General features: G+C 37.5%; 1 protein-coding gene across 1 annotated transcript in view; it reads left to right on the top strand.

Moving 5' to 3' along the window:
- Positions 1 to 18,381, top strand: part of U2SURP (U2 snRNP associated SURP domain containing) — a 52,479-nt gene that overhangs the window by 10,663 nt on the left and 23,435 nt on the right. Inside the window, exons 4-13 of the mRNA XM_007446945.1 lie at positions 7,343 to 7,441; positions 9,925 to 10,039; positions 10,601 to 10,734; positions 13,269 to 13,336; positions 13,881 to 13,975; positions 14,059 to 14,094; positions 14,184 to 14,266; positions 15,633 to 15,798; positions 15,979 to 16,190; positions 17,131 to 17,174. Coding sequence (XP_007447007.1) covers positions 7,343 to 7,441; positions 9,925 to 10,039; positions 10,601 to 10,734; positions 13,269 to 13,336; positions 13,881 to 13,975; positions 14,059 to 14,094; positions 14,184 to 14,266; positions 15,633 to 15,798; positions 15,979 to 16,190; positions 17,131 to 17,174 — 1,052 coding nt within the window. The remainder of the gene's footprint in view (positions 1 to 7,342; positions 7,442 to 9,924; positions 10,040 to 10,600; positions 10,735 to 13,268; positions 13,337 to 13,880; positions 13,976 to 14,058; positions 14,095 to 14,183; positions 14,267 to 15,632; positions 15,799 to 15,978; positions 16,191 to 17,130; positions 17,175 to 18,381) is intronic.

The raw sequence follows: 18,381 nt of genomic DNA, 5'->3' as shown, positions 1-18,381 counted from the left end.
TTTTTTGCGTTTCGCGGCCCTCTCACTGTTGTGGCCTCTCCCGTTGCTCCGGACGCGCAGGCCCAGCGGCCATGGCTCACGGGCCCAGCCGCTCCACGGCATGTGGGATCCTCCCAGACCAGGGCACGAACCCGTGTCCTCTGCATTGGCAGACGGACTCTCAACCACTGCGCCACCAGGGAAGCCCCTTTTAGTCTTTTTTAAATTTCAAATAATGTTTTCTTGTCATGGTTAAATTTGGAAAATATAAAGGAGGACAGTCATTACCAGCCAGTATTGATATTGATAACACTTTATTTTTCTTGTTTAATATTTTTAAGCATAAATATATTTTTACTTGGCTGAGGTCCATTTTACAGGAACACATTTTATAAGATTCTTCAGGTCTAATTTTTTCTAATTTTAGGAAAAACTCTGTAAACAAACTTTAATGGATGATTATATTTTTTGAGTAAGTATTCCATAATTTCCTTAACCATTTCTCTCTTAGGTATCTAAGTTTGGCTCTTAGGATATAAATAAAATTGAGGACAAAAATTTTGCTTTGTAAAATTATGTTTCTCATTGAATTTGTATGTAATTTTACCATTTGTTTAAACTTCAGCAGTTGAAACCAAAGGTGCTGAATGATGGCAGAACAGTTTTCCTTTCTATTTTGGGAAAAAACTTACTTTGAATGTGTTCGTGAAACCCAGTATTGACTTTTGAGTTATGAACTGCTTTGTTTTTTTAAAGGGATTTTAATGTAACCTTGAAGTAGTTTGCAGCAGTATTACTTTTCCATTTTGTATCTTGCCAAGGGCAAGCCTGTTTAATAACCAAGGGATTGATAGTTTAATTTCATAATTGGTTAACTTCTCATTTTGGTAGGTGAGAGAGAAACCTTCAGATTTCAACTGCAGATGAATACTTTACACTGTATTTTTGAATTTTATTTAATTTATTATTTTATATAGCAGGTTCTTATTAGTTATCCATTTTTTACATATTAGTGTATATATGTCAATCCCAAACTCCCAATTCATCACACCACCACCACCCATCACTGCTTTCCCCCCTTGGTGTCCATACGTTTGTTCTCTACATCTGTGTCTCAATTTCTGCCCTGCAAACCAGTTCATCTGTACCATTTTTCTAGGTTCCACATATATGTGTTAATATATGATATTTGTTTTTCTCTTTCTCACTTACTTCACTCTGTATGACAGTCTCTAGATCCATCCACATCTCTACAGATGACCCAGTTTTGTTCCATTTTATGGCTGAGTAATATTCCACTGTATGTATGTACCACGTCTTCTTTATCCATTCGATAGGCATTTAAGTTGCTTCCGTAACCTGGCTATTGTAAATAGTGCTGCAGTGAACATTGGGGTGCATGTGTGTTTTTGAATTATGGTTTTCTCTGGGTATATGCCCAGTAGTGGGATTGCTGGGTCATATGGTAATTCTGTTTTTAGTTTTTTAAGGAATCTCCATACTGTTCTCCATAGTGGCTATATCAATTTACATTCCCACCAACAGTGCAGGAGGGTTCCCTTTTCTCCACACCCTCTCCAGCATTTGTTGTTTGTAGATTTTCTGATGAATCCCATTCTAACTGGTGTGAGGTGATACCTCATTGTATTTTTGATTTGCATTTCTCTAGTAATTAGTAATGTTGAGAAGCTTTTCATGTGCTTCTTGGCCATCTGTATGTCTTCTTTGGAGAAATGTCTAGGTCTTCTGCCCATTTTTTGATTGGGTTGTTTGTTTTTTTTTAATATTGAGCTGCATGAGCTGTTTATATATTTTGGAGATTAATCCTATGTCCATTGATTTGTTTGCAAATATTTTCTCCCATTCTGAGGGTTGTCTCTTTGTCTTGTTTGTAGTTTCCTTTGCTTTGCAAAAGTTTGTAGTTTCCTTGCTTTAAGGTTCATTAGGTCCCATTTGTTTACTTTTGTTTTTATTTCCATTACTCTAGGAGGTGGATCAAAACAGATCTTGCTGTGATTTATGTCAAAGAGTGTTCTTCCTATGTTTTCCTCTAAGAACTTTGTAGTGTCTGGTCTTATATTTAGGTCTCTAATCCATTTTGAGTTTATTTTTGTACATGGTATTAGGGAGTGTTCTAATTTCATTCTTTTACATGTAGCTGTCCAGTTTTCCCAGCACCACTTATTAAAGAGAATGTCTTTTCTCCATTGTATATCCTTGCCTCCTTTGCCATAGATTAGTTGACCACAGGTGCTTGGGTTTATCTCTGAGTTTTCTATCCTGTTCCATTGATCTATGTTTCTGTTTTTGTGCCCGTACCATACTGTCTTGATTACTGTAGCTTTGTAGTATAGTCTGAAGTCAGGGAGTCTGATTCCTCCAGCTTCGTTTTTTTCCCCTCAAGACTGCTTGGGCTGTTCGGGGCCTTTTGTGTCTCCATACAAATTTTAAGATTTTTTTGTTCTAGTTCTGTAAAAAATGCCATTGGTAATTTGATAGGGCTTGCATTGAAGCTATAGAGTGCTTTGGGTAGTATAGTCATTTTCACAATATTGATTCTTCCAATCCAAGAATATGGTATATCTCTCCATCTGTTTGTATCATCTTTAATTTCTTTCATCAGTGTCTTATAGTTTTCTGCATACAGGTCTTTTGTCTCCCTAAGTACATTTATTCTTAGGTATTTTATTCTTTTTGTTGCAGTGGTAAATGGGAGTGTTTCCTTAATTTCTCTTTCAGATTTTTCATCATTAGTGTATAGGAATGCAAGAGATATCTGTGCATTAATTTTGTATCCTGCAACTTTACCAGATTCATTGCTTAGCTCTAGTAGTTTTCTGGTGGCATCTTTAGGATTCTTTATGTATAGTATCATGTCATCTGCAAACAGTGACAGTTTTACTTCTTTTCCAATTTGTATTCCTTTTATTTCTTTTTCTTCTCTGATTGCTGTGGCTAGGACTTCTAAAACTGTTGAATGATAGTGATGAGAGTGGACATCCTTGTCTTGTTCCTGATCTTAGAGGAAATGCTTTCAGTTTTTCACCATTGAGAATGATGTTTGCTGTGGGTTTGTCATATATGGCCTTTATTATCTTGAGGTAGGTTCCCTCTATGCCCACTCTCTGGATAGTTTTTATCATAAATGGGTGTTGAATTTTGTCAGAAGCTTTTTCTGCATGTATTGAGATGATCATATGGTTTTTCTTCTTCAGTTTGTTAACATGGTGTATCACATTGATTGATTTGCGTATATTGAAGAATCCTTGCATCCCTAGGATAAATCCCACTTGATCATGGTGTATGATCCTTTTAATGTGTTGTTGGATTCTGTTTGCTAATATGTTTTTTGAAGATTTTTGGATCTATGTTCATCGGTGATACTGGTCTGTAGTTTTCTTTTTTTGTAGTATCTTTGTCTGGTTTTGGTATCAGGGTGATGGTGGCCTCCTAGAATGAGTTTGGGAGTGTTCCTTCCTCTGCAATTTTTGGAAGAATTTGAAAAGGATGGATGGGTGTTAGCTCTTCTGTAAATGTTGGATAGAATTCACCTGTGGAACCATCTGGTCCTGGACTGTTGTTTGTTGGAAGATTTTTAATCACACTTTCAGTTTCATTACTTGTGATTGGTCTGTTCATATTTTCTATTTCTTCCTGGTTCAGTCTTGGAGGGTTATACCTTTCTAAGAATTTGTCCATTTCTTCCAGGTTGTCCATTTTATTGGCGTTGAGTTGCTTGTAGTAGTCTCTTAGGATGCTTTGTATTTCTCTGGTGTCTGTTGTAACTTCTCCTTTTTCATTTCTAATTTTATTGATTTGAGTCCTCTCCCTCTTTTTCTTGATGAGTCTGGCTAATGGTTTATCAATTTTGTTTATCTTCTCAAAGAACCAGCTTTTAGTTTTATTGATCTTTGCTATTGTTTTCTTCATTTCTATTTCATTTATTTCTGCTCTGATCTTTATGATTTCTTCCCTTCTGCTAACTTTGGGTTTTGTTTGCTCTTCTTTCTCTAGTTCCTTTAGGTGTAACGTTAGGTTGTTTATTTGACGCTTTTATTGTTTCTTGAGGTAGGCTTGAATTGCTATAAACTTCCCTCTCAGAACTGCTTTTGCTGCATCCCATAGGTTTTGGATCGAGGTTTTCGTTGTCATTTGTCTCTAGGTATTTTCTCTTTGGATGATCTGTCCATTAGTGTAAGTGAGGTGTTAAAGTCCCCCACTGTTATTGTGTTACTGTCGATTTCCAGTTTTATAGCTGTTAGCAGTTGCCTTATATATTGAGGTGCTACTATGTTGGGTGCGTATATATTTATAATTGTTATCTCTTCTTCTTGGATTGATCCCTTGATCCTTATGTAGTGTTCTTCCTTGTCTCTTGTAAGATTCTTTATTTTAAAATCTATTTGGTCTGATATGACTGTTGCTACTCCTGCTTTCTTTTGATTTCCATTTGCATGGAATATCTTTTTCCATCCCCTCACTTTCAGTCTGTATGTGTCCCTACGTCTGAAGTGGGTCTCTTGTAGACAGCATATATATGGGTCTTGTTTTTGTATCCATTCAGCCAGCCTGTGTCTTTTGGTTGGAGTATTTAATCCATTGACGTTTAAGGTAATTATTGATATGTATGTTCCTATGACCATTTTCTTAATTGTGTTGGGTTTGTTTTTGTAGGTCCTTTTTTTCATTTGTGTCCCCCACTTAGAGAAGTTCCTTTAGCATTTGTTGTAGAGCTGGTTTGGTGGTGCTGAATTCTCTTAGCTTTTGCTTGTCTGTAAAGCTTTTGATTTCTCCATTGAATCTTAATGAGATCCTTGTGGGGTAGAGTAATCTTGGTTGTAGTTTCTTCCCTTTCATCACTTTAAATATGTCCTGCCACTCCCTTCTGGCTTGTAGAGTTTCTGCTGAGGAATCAGCTGTTAACCTTATGGGTGTTCCCTTGTATGGTATTTGTCATTTTTCCCTTGTTGCTTTCAATAATTTTTCTTTGTCTTTAATTTTTGCCAATTTGATTACTATATGTCTCGGCCTGTTTCTCCTTGGGTTTATCCTTTCTGGGACTCTGCTCTTCTTGGACTTAGGTGGCTGTTTCCTTTCCCATGTTAGGGAAGTTTTCAACTATAATCTCTTCAGATATTTTCTGGGGTCCTTTCTCTTCTCCTTCTGGGACCTCTATAATCGAATATTGTTGCGTTTAATGTTGTCCCAGAGGTCTCTTAGGCTGTCTTCATTTCTTTTCATTCTTTTTTCTTTATTCTGTTCTGTGGCAGTGAATTCCACCATTCTGTCTTCCAGGTCACTCATCTGTTCTTCTGCCTCAGTTATTCTGCTATTGATTCCTTCTAGTGTAGTTTTCATTTCAGTTATTGTGTTGTTCATCTCTGTTTGTTCGTTAATTCTTCTAGGTCTTTGTTAAATATTTCTTACATCTTCTCGATCTTTGCCTCCATTCTTTTTCCGAGGTCCTGGATCATCTTCACTATCATTATTCTGAATTCTTTTTCTGGAAGGTTGCCTATCTCCACTTCATTTAGTTGTTTTTCTGGGGTTTTATCTTGTTCCTTCATCTGGTATATAGCCCTCTGCCTTTTCATCTTGTCTGTCTTTCTGTGAATGTGGTGTTTGTTCCACAGGCTGCAGGATTGTAGTTGTTCTTGCTTCTGCTGTCTGCCCTCTGGTGGATGAGTCTATCTAAGAGGCTTGTGCAAGTTTCCTGATGGGAGGGACTGATGGTGGGTAGAGGTGGGTGTGCTCTGGTGGGCAGAGCTCAGTAAAACTTTAATCCTCTCGTCTGTTGATGGGTGGGGCTGAATTCCCTCCCTGTTGGCTTTTTGGCCTGAGGGGACCCAAAACTGGAGCCTACCTGGGCTCTTTGGTGGGGCTAATGGCGGACCCTGGGAAGTCTCACACCAAAGAGTACTTCCTAGAACTTCTGCTGCCAGTGTCCTTGTCCTCACCTGAGCCATAGCCCGCCCCCCCGCGTCTGCAGGAGAGCTTCCCAACACCAGCAGGTAGGTCTGGTTCAGTCTCCCTTGGGGTCACTGCTCCTTCCCTTGGGTCCCGATGCGCACACTACTTTGTGCGTGCCCTCCAAGGGTGGAGTCTCTGTTTCTCACAGTCCCGTGGAAGTCCTGCAATCAAATCCCGATAGGCTTCAAAGTCTGATTCTTTAGGAATTCCTCCTCCTGTTGCTGGACCCCCAGGTTGGGAAGCCTGACGTGGGGCTCAGAACCTTCACTCCATGGGGTGGACTTCTGTGGTATAAGTGTTCTCCAGTTTGTGAGTCACCCACCCAGCAGTTACAGGATTTGGTTTTATTGTGATTGTGCCCCTCCTACCATCTCAGTGTGGCTTCTCCTTTGTCTTTGGATGTGGGGTATCTTTTATGGTGAGTTCCAGTGTCTTCCTGTTGATGATTGCTCAGCAGTTAGTTGTGATTCCTGTGCTTTTTCAAGAGGGAGTGAAAGCACATCCTTCTACTCCGCCATCTTGAAGCATTCTAGGCTGTAGTTAATACACATTCCTCTCTTTTAAAAGTTTATGACTCAGGGCTTACCTGGTGGCGCAGTGGTTGAGAGTCCGCCTGCCGATGAAGGGGACACAGGTTCGTGCCCCGGTCCGGGAAGATCCTGCATGCTGCAGAGCGGTTGGGCCCGTGAGCCATGGCCACTGAGCCTGCGCATCTGCAACCTGTGCTCTGCAGCGGGAGAGGCCACAGCAGTGAGAGGCCCACATACCGCCAAAAAAAAAGTTTATGACTCAAAATTATCATTCAGATAAATAACTGAACAATTAAAAGTCTACAGTTTGTTCAAACCATATTTACAAGGAAATTGCTTCTAAGTTACATAAATGAAGAATTCATTAAAATACTATTTTCTCATATTCAAAATTAATTGATGACTGTTCACTTGTGTGAAACCTAGAACACAGTATGTGATATTTTCCCAGCAATGAAAATGAAATTATTTTGTTCATAAACATCAGTTTTGTTGATGAAGAATTAGGTAATTTACTGAATTACAAAAGCAAGTGATGCGATTTTTGTACCTGAATTGAATTGGGGGTTCTAGATGGTAATGATTCCTGCTACTGAACGTAGATGCCTCTTTCTCCCTATTTGAATGTCTTTTTTCTATCCCTGCTTCTTTTGCCCAGAAACATCTATACTTCCCTTCCTCAAGTGCTTTTATTCGTGCCGCCAAGTAGGTTGAGTGAGTTCTAAGCCTTTGTGTCTCCCTTTGTGTTTTATTTTTACTTTATGTATTTAAAAATGGCTTTTGTAAGTTATTAGCCTTGAGGTTAATAACAAGTTAAATTGAGAATGTGTATGTAAAGGTATGCTTTTTATTTCTTTTCACAGCCTCTTCTAGAAAACAAACTTAAAGCATTCAGTATTGGAAAAATGAGTACAGCTAAGCGAACTTTAAGTAAGAAGGAGCAAGAAGAATTAAAGAAGAAGGTAATGCTTAAAATGTATTTTTAGTTATCTTTATAAGTGTGTCTACAGAGGCGTTAAGTGTATGGACAGTAGAGAAATGTTTTTCAGAGATTCTTGTCCTCCAGGGTATTCTCAGCTCCCACCCCATGGTAAGTCTATAACACAAGATATATTCGGAGAAGTCCAGCTTTATCCCTGTCCCCTCCACCATTTCCTCTCTTCTGTGTAAGTAAGAGTTTTGATTGTTTTCTGGTCTATTCTTTTTGTATAAGCAAGTTTGTATAAATGTATGTTGTGCCTGCTCTTTCGTAGATGAACAATAGCTTGCTATATTCAGTACACTTTTCTCCACCTTGCTTTTTCACTTAACATTATATCTTAGAGATTACTGGAAGTATATTGAAATATTGCTTGTTCTTTTTTTATAGCTCTATAGATGTGCCATAGTTTATTCACTAAAATCCTACATTCACTACAATGCCTATTGAGGGCATTTTTGTTTTGGTCTTTGGCTGTTTCCGGTGGTGCACTTAGGGATAGTGTTAGGCATATAGGTTTATTCATAGTGTATCTTTAGGGTATATTCCTATAAGTGGGATTACTGGGTTGAATGGTAAATGCATAGCTGTAATTCTGCAAGATAGTGTTAAATTGGTCTCTCGTATATATGGGCAGGTCCATTTTGTATCCCTATAAGTGGTGTTTGAGAGGTGGGTTCCCTGTAGCCTTGCCAGTATTTTTGAAGGACTTTTGCCAATCTGCTAAGTGAAAAATTGTATCTCGGTGTAGTTTTAAATGTGCATTTCTTTTATAAGTAAGGTTGAATAACTTTTCTTGTGTTTCATTTTGTGAACTGTCTGCTCATATCTAAACCAATATTTCTCTAAGTTAGTAGGATATCTCTGTTTTTGGAAACTCCTGTATTAAGTATATTGTAACACTTGTCTGTGACATAAGGTACAGTGTTCTTATTCAGTTTGTTGCCTTTTTATTTTGCTTCTGGTGTTTTTTTTCCATGCAGAAACTATTTTTTTTATATGGTCAGATTTATTATCAGTCTTATGATTTCTGGTTTTTCAGTTTACATCCCCCCCCCCCCCCCCCCCCGGTACGTGGGCCTCTCACTGTTGTGGCGTCTCCCGTTGCGGAGCACAGGCTCCGGATGCGCAGGCTCAGCAGCCATGGCTCCGCGGCATGTGGGATCTTCCCAGACCGGGGCACGAACCCGTGTCCCCTGCATCAGCAGGTGGACTCTCGACCACTGCGCCACCAGGGAAGCCCCTAGTTTACATTTTGTTACCCCAAGCTTTTAAAGGAATTTCCTCATGTTTTTCCCAGTACTTACATTTAAAAAAAATTAAATCTGATTCATTTGCAATTTCTCCTGGTATGTGATGTGAAGAATTTGTTCATTTTTATCTTTTTTCAAATAACTATCAAATTATCCCACCATCATTCATTGAAAAGTCCATCTATTCTCCACTGATTTGAGAGGCCCTTTTTATTGAATACTAAATTTCCACGTGCTATTGTATTTATTTCTATATTTTCTGTTCTGTTGGCCTTCCTATTCATGCATGTTTTGGGGACATTTAGAATAATTATAATTGGGCTTCCCTGGTTGCGCAGTGGTTGAGAGTCCGCCTGCCGATGCAGGGGACGCGGGTTCGTGCCCCGGTTCAGGAAGATCCCATGTGAGCCATGGCCGCTGAGCCTGCGCGTCTGGAGCCTGTGCTCCGCAACGGGAGAGGCCACAGCAGTGAGAGGCCCGTGTACTGCAAAAAAGAAAAAAAAAAAGAAAAAAATAGAATAGTTATAATTGTCAAGGTTCTTTTGAGGTTTTTCTTTTTTTTTTGCGGTACGCGCGCCTCTCACTGTTGTGGCCTCTCCCGTTGCGGAGCACAGGCTCCGGACACGCAGGCTCAGCGGCCACGGCTCAGGGCCCAGCCGCTCCGCGGCACGTGGGATCTTCCCGGACCGGGGCACGAACCCGCGTCCCCTGCATCGGCAGGCGGACTCTCAACCACTGCGCCACCAAGGAAGCCCTCTTTTGAGGTTTTTTTCTCTAATGCCAAGTGTCTGGAGATATTGCTTCTTCAGACTTCTAATACTCATGTCTTCAGTGGTTTGTGAAGGAAATGTTTATATTCAGAGTTAAATTGTTGTGCCTTAGAAATGTCATAAACGTTAATAGAATAATATATTTTGTGTAGTCTGTTTTCATACAGTTGGACCCTTGAATTGTCTCTAAACAGATTTACTTAGTGGGTCCCTTTCTTGTTCCACAAATTACCTGTAGAGGAGCAAAGCTCCTCTTAATTCCAGTGTTAATTAGTATGTTAAATATCTAGTAAGCATTAGATATTACTGCCTGTTACGGTTGCTTAATAACCTGCTTTCCCCTTTGGAGGGAGAGGTTTTGTTTACATTATTCTTGGATGAGTTTCACCGTATATACAGTAATTTTTATATCAAGTGATGTTAATATTTTCGTGTGTATTTAGGAGGATGAAAAGGCGGCTGCTGAAATTTATGAGGAATTTCTTGCCGCCTTTGAAGGAAGTGATGGTAATAAAGTGAAAACGTTTGTGCGTGGAGGTGTTGTTAATGCAGCTAAAGGTTAGTGCGAATATTATAGTCCTTGAGCAAACCCAAAGTCTTGGTTGAATTGCTTTTGAGTTTCATGTTTCCTTTCTATCAGCACCCTCTAGTGGTGATAATGATTAGTAAAATTAATGGCCAAATGTGGATTAATGACAAATTGGAGCCAGATAAGTTTAAAAAATGTTTTAGTACCTTTTAGGTTTCAAGATGTCAGAGAACTTTGCAAACGTTTTCAAGTATTTTATAGTTTTACTGTATATTCCTAGGAGTGGAGTTGCTACTCATATGGTAGCTATTTGTTTAACCTTTTGAGAAACTGCTGTACTGTTTTCCAAAGTAGCTGTACCATTTTACAGGTTTTATAGTTTTACTATAAAATGATTAAATTAGTATTTTTGAGAGTAAGGCAGTAATATTTGAATAATATTTGAATTAAATTTCATATTTTGTCACTAGTGATATATCTTAATGCTAAAAGCATTTTACTAAGTTGTGTTTATTTTTAATAAAAATAGTAAGTGAACAAAATCCACATAATGTGAAATTAGTTTTGAAACTTAGTATTTTACATTTCAGAAGAACATGAAACAGATGAAAAAAGAGGTAAAATCTATAAGCCATCTTCAAGATTTGCAGATCAAAAAAATCCTCCAAATCAGTCCTCCAATGAAAGACCACCATCTCTTCTTGTGATAGAAACCAAAAAACCTGTAAGTCATACTTAAATAAGTGACCATTTATGTTCAGAGATGACACTGCCAATAATATTTTCTGTACTTCCACTGTAAGCAGGACTTTGGTTTCTCGTTTCTAATTATTTTGGTAGTAGATGTTGAGTTTTGATGCTTAACCTTCCTAGATGAGAGATAATAAATTAGGACACATAGATGATACTCTTTTTATGTTTGTTGAGCAGTGAACATTTGCTGTTACTCATAGCATACTGCAAGTTGAAAGTTAACTATAGTTTAGGCATACATGTAAAATAATGGGATTGTCTTTTTAAGCAATGCTGAACTTGGGTATTTAAATATCAGCATGTATAGTATCAATTACTTTGGAAGACTGTACTCCAACAGTGTGCCTGTTGCCTGGAACATTTTTGGAATTTATTTGTATTTACTATCAGAACTAGTGACACTTTCCTTTAAATATTCTCAGTGTTAGAAAGTCTTTATGTTTTGAGAGTGGGATTTTTCATGGGGGATGGTAGGTAGATGTGGGTCTTGTCATTTGGAGCCAGATTTGAGGAAATGTGATTATGCTGAATAGTGAGACTGATTTTTCTTGTGTGACTTTTAAAATAGCTCTGAAAATAGCTCTGAAAGCAATTTAAAAAACAGCTTTATTAAGTGTTTTTTTTTAACGTATGTTGACAGTTGTGCAACAGTCACTAATCTCTAATTTTGAAGCATTTTTATCATCCCAGAAGGAAACCTTATACTTAATTTCAGTCATCCCTAACCTCTGGCAACCACTAATCTTTCTATCTCTTTGGATTTGCCTGTTCTGGACATTTCATGCACATGGAATCATACAGCATATGGCCTTTTGTGTCTGGCTTTTTAGCATAATGTTTCAAAGTTCATCTACATTTTGGTATATATATCAGTACTTTATTACTTTTTATGGTTGAATAACATTCCATTTTGCAGATACACCTCACATTGCTGATCCGTTTATTACTTGATGGACATTTGGGTTGTTTCTACTTTTTGGCTATTATGAGTAATGCTTCTGAAAACATTCATGTATAGGCTTCTGTGTGGACATATATTTTTAATTCTTTTATATTCCTAGGAGTGGAATTGCTGGTCATATGGTCACTAATTGTTTAACCTTTTGAGAAACTGCCATACTGTTTTCCACAGTAGCTGTACCACTTTACAGTCCCATCAGCAGTGTATATGAGTGTTCCAATTTTTCTACATCTTCATCACCACTTGCTAAAATTATTTTAGTCAACTTAGTGGGTGTGAAGTTGTACCTAATTGTGGTTTTGTTTTGCACTTGCCTAGTGATGTTGAGCATCATTTTATTTATCATCCACTTGGAGTTTTCTGTAGAGAAATGTCTTTTCAGATCCTTCGTGCATTTTTTAATTGAGTTATTTGTCTTTTTATTGTTGAGTTGTAAGAGTATTTTACAGCTTCTAGAGTCAAGTTTCTTATCAGCTATGTTGTTTTCTCCCAGTTTGTGGGTTGGCTTTGCCCTTTTTTGTTAGTGTCCTTTGAAGAACAAAAGCTTATAATTTTAATGAAGTTTAGTTTATCAGTTTTTTGTTGTTGTTGCCTTTTCTTTTGTTTCTCATGGTGTCATATCTAAGAAACTGTTGCTGAATTCAGGCTCATGATGATCCGCTCCTATGTTTTTAGGTCTTATATTTAGGTCTGTGAACCATTTGAGTTAATTTTTGTATATGTTATGAGGTAGAGGTCCAACTTCATTCTTTTTTATGGGTGGATATTCAATTTCTGTACTTCCATTTGTTAAAAAGACTATTCTCCCCCATTGAATTATTTTGGCACTTTCAAAAGAGGGATTCCAGAAGCATTTTTGGAAGCAGTTTTTTTTTTTTCTTTTTTTTGTGGTACGCGGGCCTCTCACTGTTGTGGCCTCTCCCGTTGCGGAGCAGAGGCTCCAGACGCGCAGGCTCAGCGGCCATGGCTCACGGGCCCAGCCGCTCCGCGGCATGTGGGATCTTCCCGGACCGGGGCACGAACCCGTGTCCCCTGCATTGGCAGGCGACTCTCAACCACTGCGCCACCAGGGAAGCCCTGGAAGCAGTTTTAAGAGAGGAATTCCAGCGGTGTTACTGTTTGTTTCAGTAATTCATTTCCTTCTAAGGTGATTGTTTTGAAGGTGCATATTTTTGGTAGTCGTTCACGGCAGTTACTTACGTGGCAGTTCAGTTACCTTATATTTATTAATTTTCCCTCCAGTACCCTTCCAACAGTATTCCGGCCTAAGTATTGTAGGCTTTGGGGCAGGGGCGGGGCAGGGGATAGAGTTGGTGGCTCCTTTAAGACTGCTGCTTGTTGTTTTAATAATGTGTTAAATTCTCAGTTTTAGAAAATAGGAAGGAAAGTTCAGTGGTAACAGAAGCATCCTTTCTTTTTAATTTAAATAATTAGATCATAATTGGCACTAAAATAAAAGTTTATTTAAAGTGATCTGATTATCGAACCATTAGTTTTGTTTAACGTTGTTTTCTTTGAAGTATAACTTATCATATCCTTCATAGCCACTGAAGAAAGGCGAGAAAGAAAAGAAAAAAAGCAATTTGGAACTCTTCAAAGAAGAATTGAAACAGTAAGTTTTATAGTGTTGAGAAGGCTCTCATAGGTATTTTGAGCTGATACTTATAGATGCAGGTATGAAGAATGTAGTCTACCAATTCGTTTTTACTAACTGGCTTACCATGAGGCTGTTTTAGATTATTTTGTGGGTTATGTTTGAAAATGAAATTAGCATTTTGTCCAGCATCTAGGTTGCTTCTATTATGTGGATGCAATTAAATTGATTTAACTAATGTCTGGAGTCGTGTTTGCAGTGGAAACAATATAGTCACTGAGAGGAGTGGTCAGCCTTTAGCTAAGAAAGAACAAATTAAGTGGTTTTAATGTTGAATTTCCTTCTCACCTTAGAAGTGGGCTTTGTATTCCACTGCTTACATGATATATCAGAAGTTTGCTCATGATTTGTAGCTGAGGGACTCTTTAATCTTGGTTGTCAGTACTGGCATTACACACAAATATTTCAGGTTATTTCAAGATGATATCTGGATAAGTTCTGTTATTAAATGTGAACAAACAAATTTTGGCTCGTTATTAGTGATTATATATATTTTCAACAGAATTCAAGAAGAGCGTGATGAGAGACATAAAACAAAAGGCAGGTTAAGTCGATTTGAGCCGCCTCAGTCAGATTCTGATGGTCAGCGTCGTTCTAGTAAGTGACATTTATTTTAATGTTTGTTTTTGTGACGAACTATTCCAAAAACTAAGAATTGTTTTCTTTTCCCCCTTTTAAAGTGGATGCGCCTTCAAGAAGAAATAGATCATCTGGTGGTAATACAGTTTTTTGCTTGTTTTAATTCATAGAAATTGTCCAAACTTTGTATTTTGCAGGTTATAATTTTTTCTTCTCTTTGTCCTAGTTCTTGATGATTATGCACCTGGTTCACATGATGTAGGAGATCCAAGCACTACTAATTTATACCTTGGAAACATTAATCCACAGGTAATATTAGGAAAGTAGGATGAATGTTGGCTCATATGCTGTATACTTTTGTAGGAAAACTGTCAGTCATTAAAAAAAATGAAGTCCAGAATCTGAAGTAAGCAGATTTGGTGGAACTAGATAAGTCTCTAAAATTACCTTGTGAAATTGAGCCTTAGCGGTATGGGCTGAATTTTCTTGCTACAATTCCTAAGGGCTTGGTCTCCTCTTTTTTTCTTTTCTTTTCTTTTCTTTTTTTTTAAATACATTTATTTAGCTTTGCTTTTCTTCTTCTTCTTATTTCTTTTAAAAGTTTTTGGCTGCGTTGGGTCTTCCTTGCTGTGCGCAGGCTTGCTCTAGTTACAGTGAGTGGGGGCTACTCTTCGTGGTGGTGTGTGGGCTTCTTCTTGTGGTGGCTTCTCTGTTGTGGAGCACGTGCTCTAGGCATGTGGTAGTTGCAGCACCTGGGCACTGTAGTTGTGGCACACAGGCTTAGTTGCTCCGTGGCATGTGGGATCTTCCCACACCAGGGCTCAAACCCGTGTTCCCTGCATTGGCAGGCAGATTCTTAACCACTGCACCGCGAGGGAAGTCCCTGTCTCCTCTTGCTGTAACTGGACTGTCCTCTGATTTTGAAATGTTTTGCTAGGTGCTGATTTTATTTATCAGGATATGACCATTGGTAGACAATATTCTTTTGAGACTGTCCCCTTCTGATGCATAGCCTACTTCCTTATGGATTTTTTTCTTTTTTCATCTTAATAACAAACTAATATTTCTGCTTTGTCTTTTATATTTTAATTCTTTCCCCTGCTTCATTCTTAATTGTTATGGGGAATGTAGTGGTTGTTCTGCATAATAAGATCTTTTAAAAAATAATATATATTTTGGATCTCATTGCATACTTACCCTTTTTTGTTTTCTCTGTTCTTGATTACACTGGCAGCTGGTTGCTGGAAAAAGAAAAAGTGACCAGATCCTTTATTTCTTTCATTGCCAACAAATATTTCCTCCTTGACTTAAATGTGGTAATCATTGCTGCCTGAAAAAGGTTGCTAAATGCTGCACAAACCATTGCTGTAGAAAGCGTATTTTAGGTGCAGGATCTCAGGGGGAGGAAGAGTGAAGGTAAAGGTGTGCTTTTGATTTCTCCAGCCACCCAGCCTCTTCACCCGGCCACTTACGTAAAACAGGATGTTTCTGGTGTGAAAAGATTTGTGCGTGCCCCATGAAGGCAGGATTTTACCCTTGTAGAGGTCCCAGTACTTGAATGGAAAGCTGTAGCATTGATAGGTCTCTTCTCATTTTGCAAAAGCTGCTGTGTGCTGCATAGAGTTCTTTATTCTTTCCTCTTTGCTTACCAAAAATATCTTATGCCTTTTAATAGATGAATGAAGAAATGTTGTGCCAGGAGTTTGGAAGATTTGGGCCCCTAGCCAGCGTGAAAATTATGTGGCCCAGAACTGATGAAGAAAGGGCAAGAGAGAGAAATTGTGGCTTTGTGGCCTTTATGAATAGAAGAGATGCTGAAAGAGCTTTAAAAAACTTAAATGGTAAGGAAGCCCATCTGTAGAACTCAGATATTGCTTTGGTTTTGAAAAGTATTTATAAAAACTCAGGGGAAAAATGGACCAGAAAGGTAAAGGTTAAACATGAAAATTAATTTAAATCACCAGAGAGCCCTTATTTTCTTTTGAGAGTTACCAGGGTGACTTTTCTTTTCTTTCTTTTAGGAAAGATGATTATGTCTTTTGAAATGAAGTTAGGTTGGGGTAAAGCTGTGCCTATTCCTCCACATCCAATATACATTCCGCCTTCCATGATGGAACATACGCTTCCCCCACCTCCGTCAGGACTGCCTTTTAATGCGCAGCCTAGAGAGCGGTTAAAAAACCCCAATGCTCCCATGTTACCACCACCTAAAAACAAGGAGGATTTTGAGAAGGTAATTTAAAAAATGTACATAGGGCTGCATCTAATTTGTAAATACTAAATCTGTGGTAGTATTTCTTTTCAACAATTTATAGAAAGTGTGTGTGTAATTCTGTTTGGCAACTCTTAAAGAAAATGAAATAACTTAGATGTGTTCCCTGCCTTAGCCCATGGAAACCCTGTATTGGGATGCTAGGTCATATTTTTATTTGTGGCTATCATTCCTTTTTTGACCACTTATTAAGTTTTTTTTTTTCCTTTGTCCACTGTTGTATCCAGGTTTGCTTAAGCGTAGTATCTAAATTTACTTTGTTTTGAGAAAGTGATACTTTGTATTTGGTTAAGTGCCTTTTCAGTTAGAAAGACTCCTAAATAGTTAAATTGTTTGGATGGCAGCTAGCTAATAACTTCGTTTTCAAGATCTAAGGTATTAGAATATTTGAGAGCATATATGGTTTTTAAAAAGTTAGCTTCTCTAGTAAAAGCAAAGGGTGAGTATTTTCTTTTTGTTAAACATAAAACCAACTTAATTTCAAGTTATAAGAATTTGTTGGTTCTATTATGAATTAATTACACTTAAAATGACAGGGCTGGTTTTAAAGGCTTGGGAACAAAGTAGCAAACTGTATGGTCAGAGGCAAACAGTTAATGATTTCACAAATTAAAATCTTTATCTGATAATTCTCAGTGTAGTACCTATTTCAGTGCATTGATGTGCATTCTGGCAGGAATGTTCTGATTCTTTGCATTTGGTGAACGTTTACTGTTCACTGAACACATCCATTTGCATTTATGTAATTGCTTAGTGTATAATTACTTCAAATGCAGTGATTGCCTGCAAAACTTGTGATTAGATGTGTAGTATTTTCAATGCATATGTATATTTTTGCTTGTTACTTGTTAACAATACTCACATATTCTATGTTTATTATCTGATGTGACTTCATATACAGACTCTGTCGCAAGCCATAGTCAAAGTGGTTATCCCAACAGAAAGGTACATGTTTTTCTTTATTATTACTGATCTAAATATAGACAATATCCCCTTCTGAATTAAAAAAAAAAATGGTGTTGAGGAAAAGGTAGTATCTTGACTGAGCAATGGTTCCTTCCCAGTACTTTTTGGGGGGGATATGTGAAATTGAACTAACTTTAGTATACTTTGCAATTTTATGTCATTATCTTTTTTGTTTTATGGTTACCAATGTAGGGGATTTTGTAGCTTTAGTAGTTAGAATGTGTTTAATAGATTTAATCTGGAGTTGTTAGTCTAATAACATTAGACTACTGGGATGGGAAAATAGGTGTTTTAAATGTATCTTAAATTTTAGATAATGTTACATTTTGACCCAATCTGTTATTTTTTTCCTTGGTTTCTGAATTGTCTGTGTGTTTAATATGCAACCTTAGTTTGAGTTTTCCTTACTGAAAGCATAGCTTTATTTTTCCTAAATGATTTTAAGAAGGAATTTCTATTATTCTCATGAACACTGACCATAACTAGAAACTTTTTTCATGATAACAAAGGTGTTTGGAATTCTTTTATTTTCCTTTCTTCCTTTTTTTCTTTTTCAACATAATGTTAAAGCGAAAGAATTCATGCTGTAGGTATGCTCTTGCTCAGTCAAGCTAAGCCTTTTCCCAAACACAGGAACACAACACTGGTTGAATAATAAATGAACACAAAAGAATACCAAATTCTCTTTGACATTGGCCTTGGTGAGCAACACCAGCTGAACTGTCTGCGGCAGCGGGGGACCAGGAAAACATCATGGGATGGATTGGGAAAGTATACAGTTTTTGACCAGACATTGGTACGATCGACTCCAATAAATGTGGTTTTATTATAACTGAGAGACAATTTTTGTTGTTGTTGCCCAGAATAAGATAATTACCATTTTAAAATAAAATAATGCACTTTAAATTATATCATCTTTTTGTACTACACTGTTTCATTCTGATAGAAAAGTCACCTTTTTAAAAATAAGCACATAATCCTTAAGGAAAAAAGAGTTATTACAGTTCTTAAGACTCTTGAATTAAAGTTAATTGTCAGATTTTGATTTTAAATAATCATGAAACATTTTAAAACTTTTTCTTAAACTTAAAATTTTCTAAAAATAGATATATCAGTTACAAGCCTGTTTAAAACTATAGTGGGTTTTTTTTTCCACTGGTAAAGCACTCACAGGAAAGTAGTATAT

The sequence above is a fragment of the Lipotes vexillifer genome, unplaced genomic scaffold (assembly GCF_000442215.2).
Source record: "Lipotes vexillifer unplaced genomic scaffold, Lipotes_vexillifer_v1.1 scaffold40, whole genome shotgun sequence".
In the NCBI taxonomy this organism is placed as follows: domain Eukaryota; kingdom Metazoa; phylum Chordata; class Mammalia; order Artiodactyla; family Lipotidae; genus Lipotes; species Lipotes vexillifer.
The sequence above is the reverse complement of the archived record's forward strand: the minus strand, read 5'-3'. Positions and strand labels throughout refer to the sequence as shown.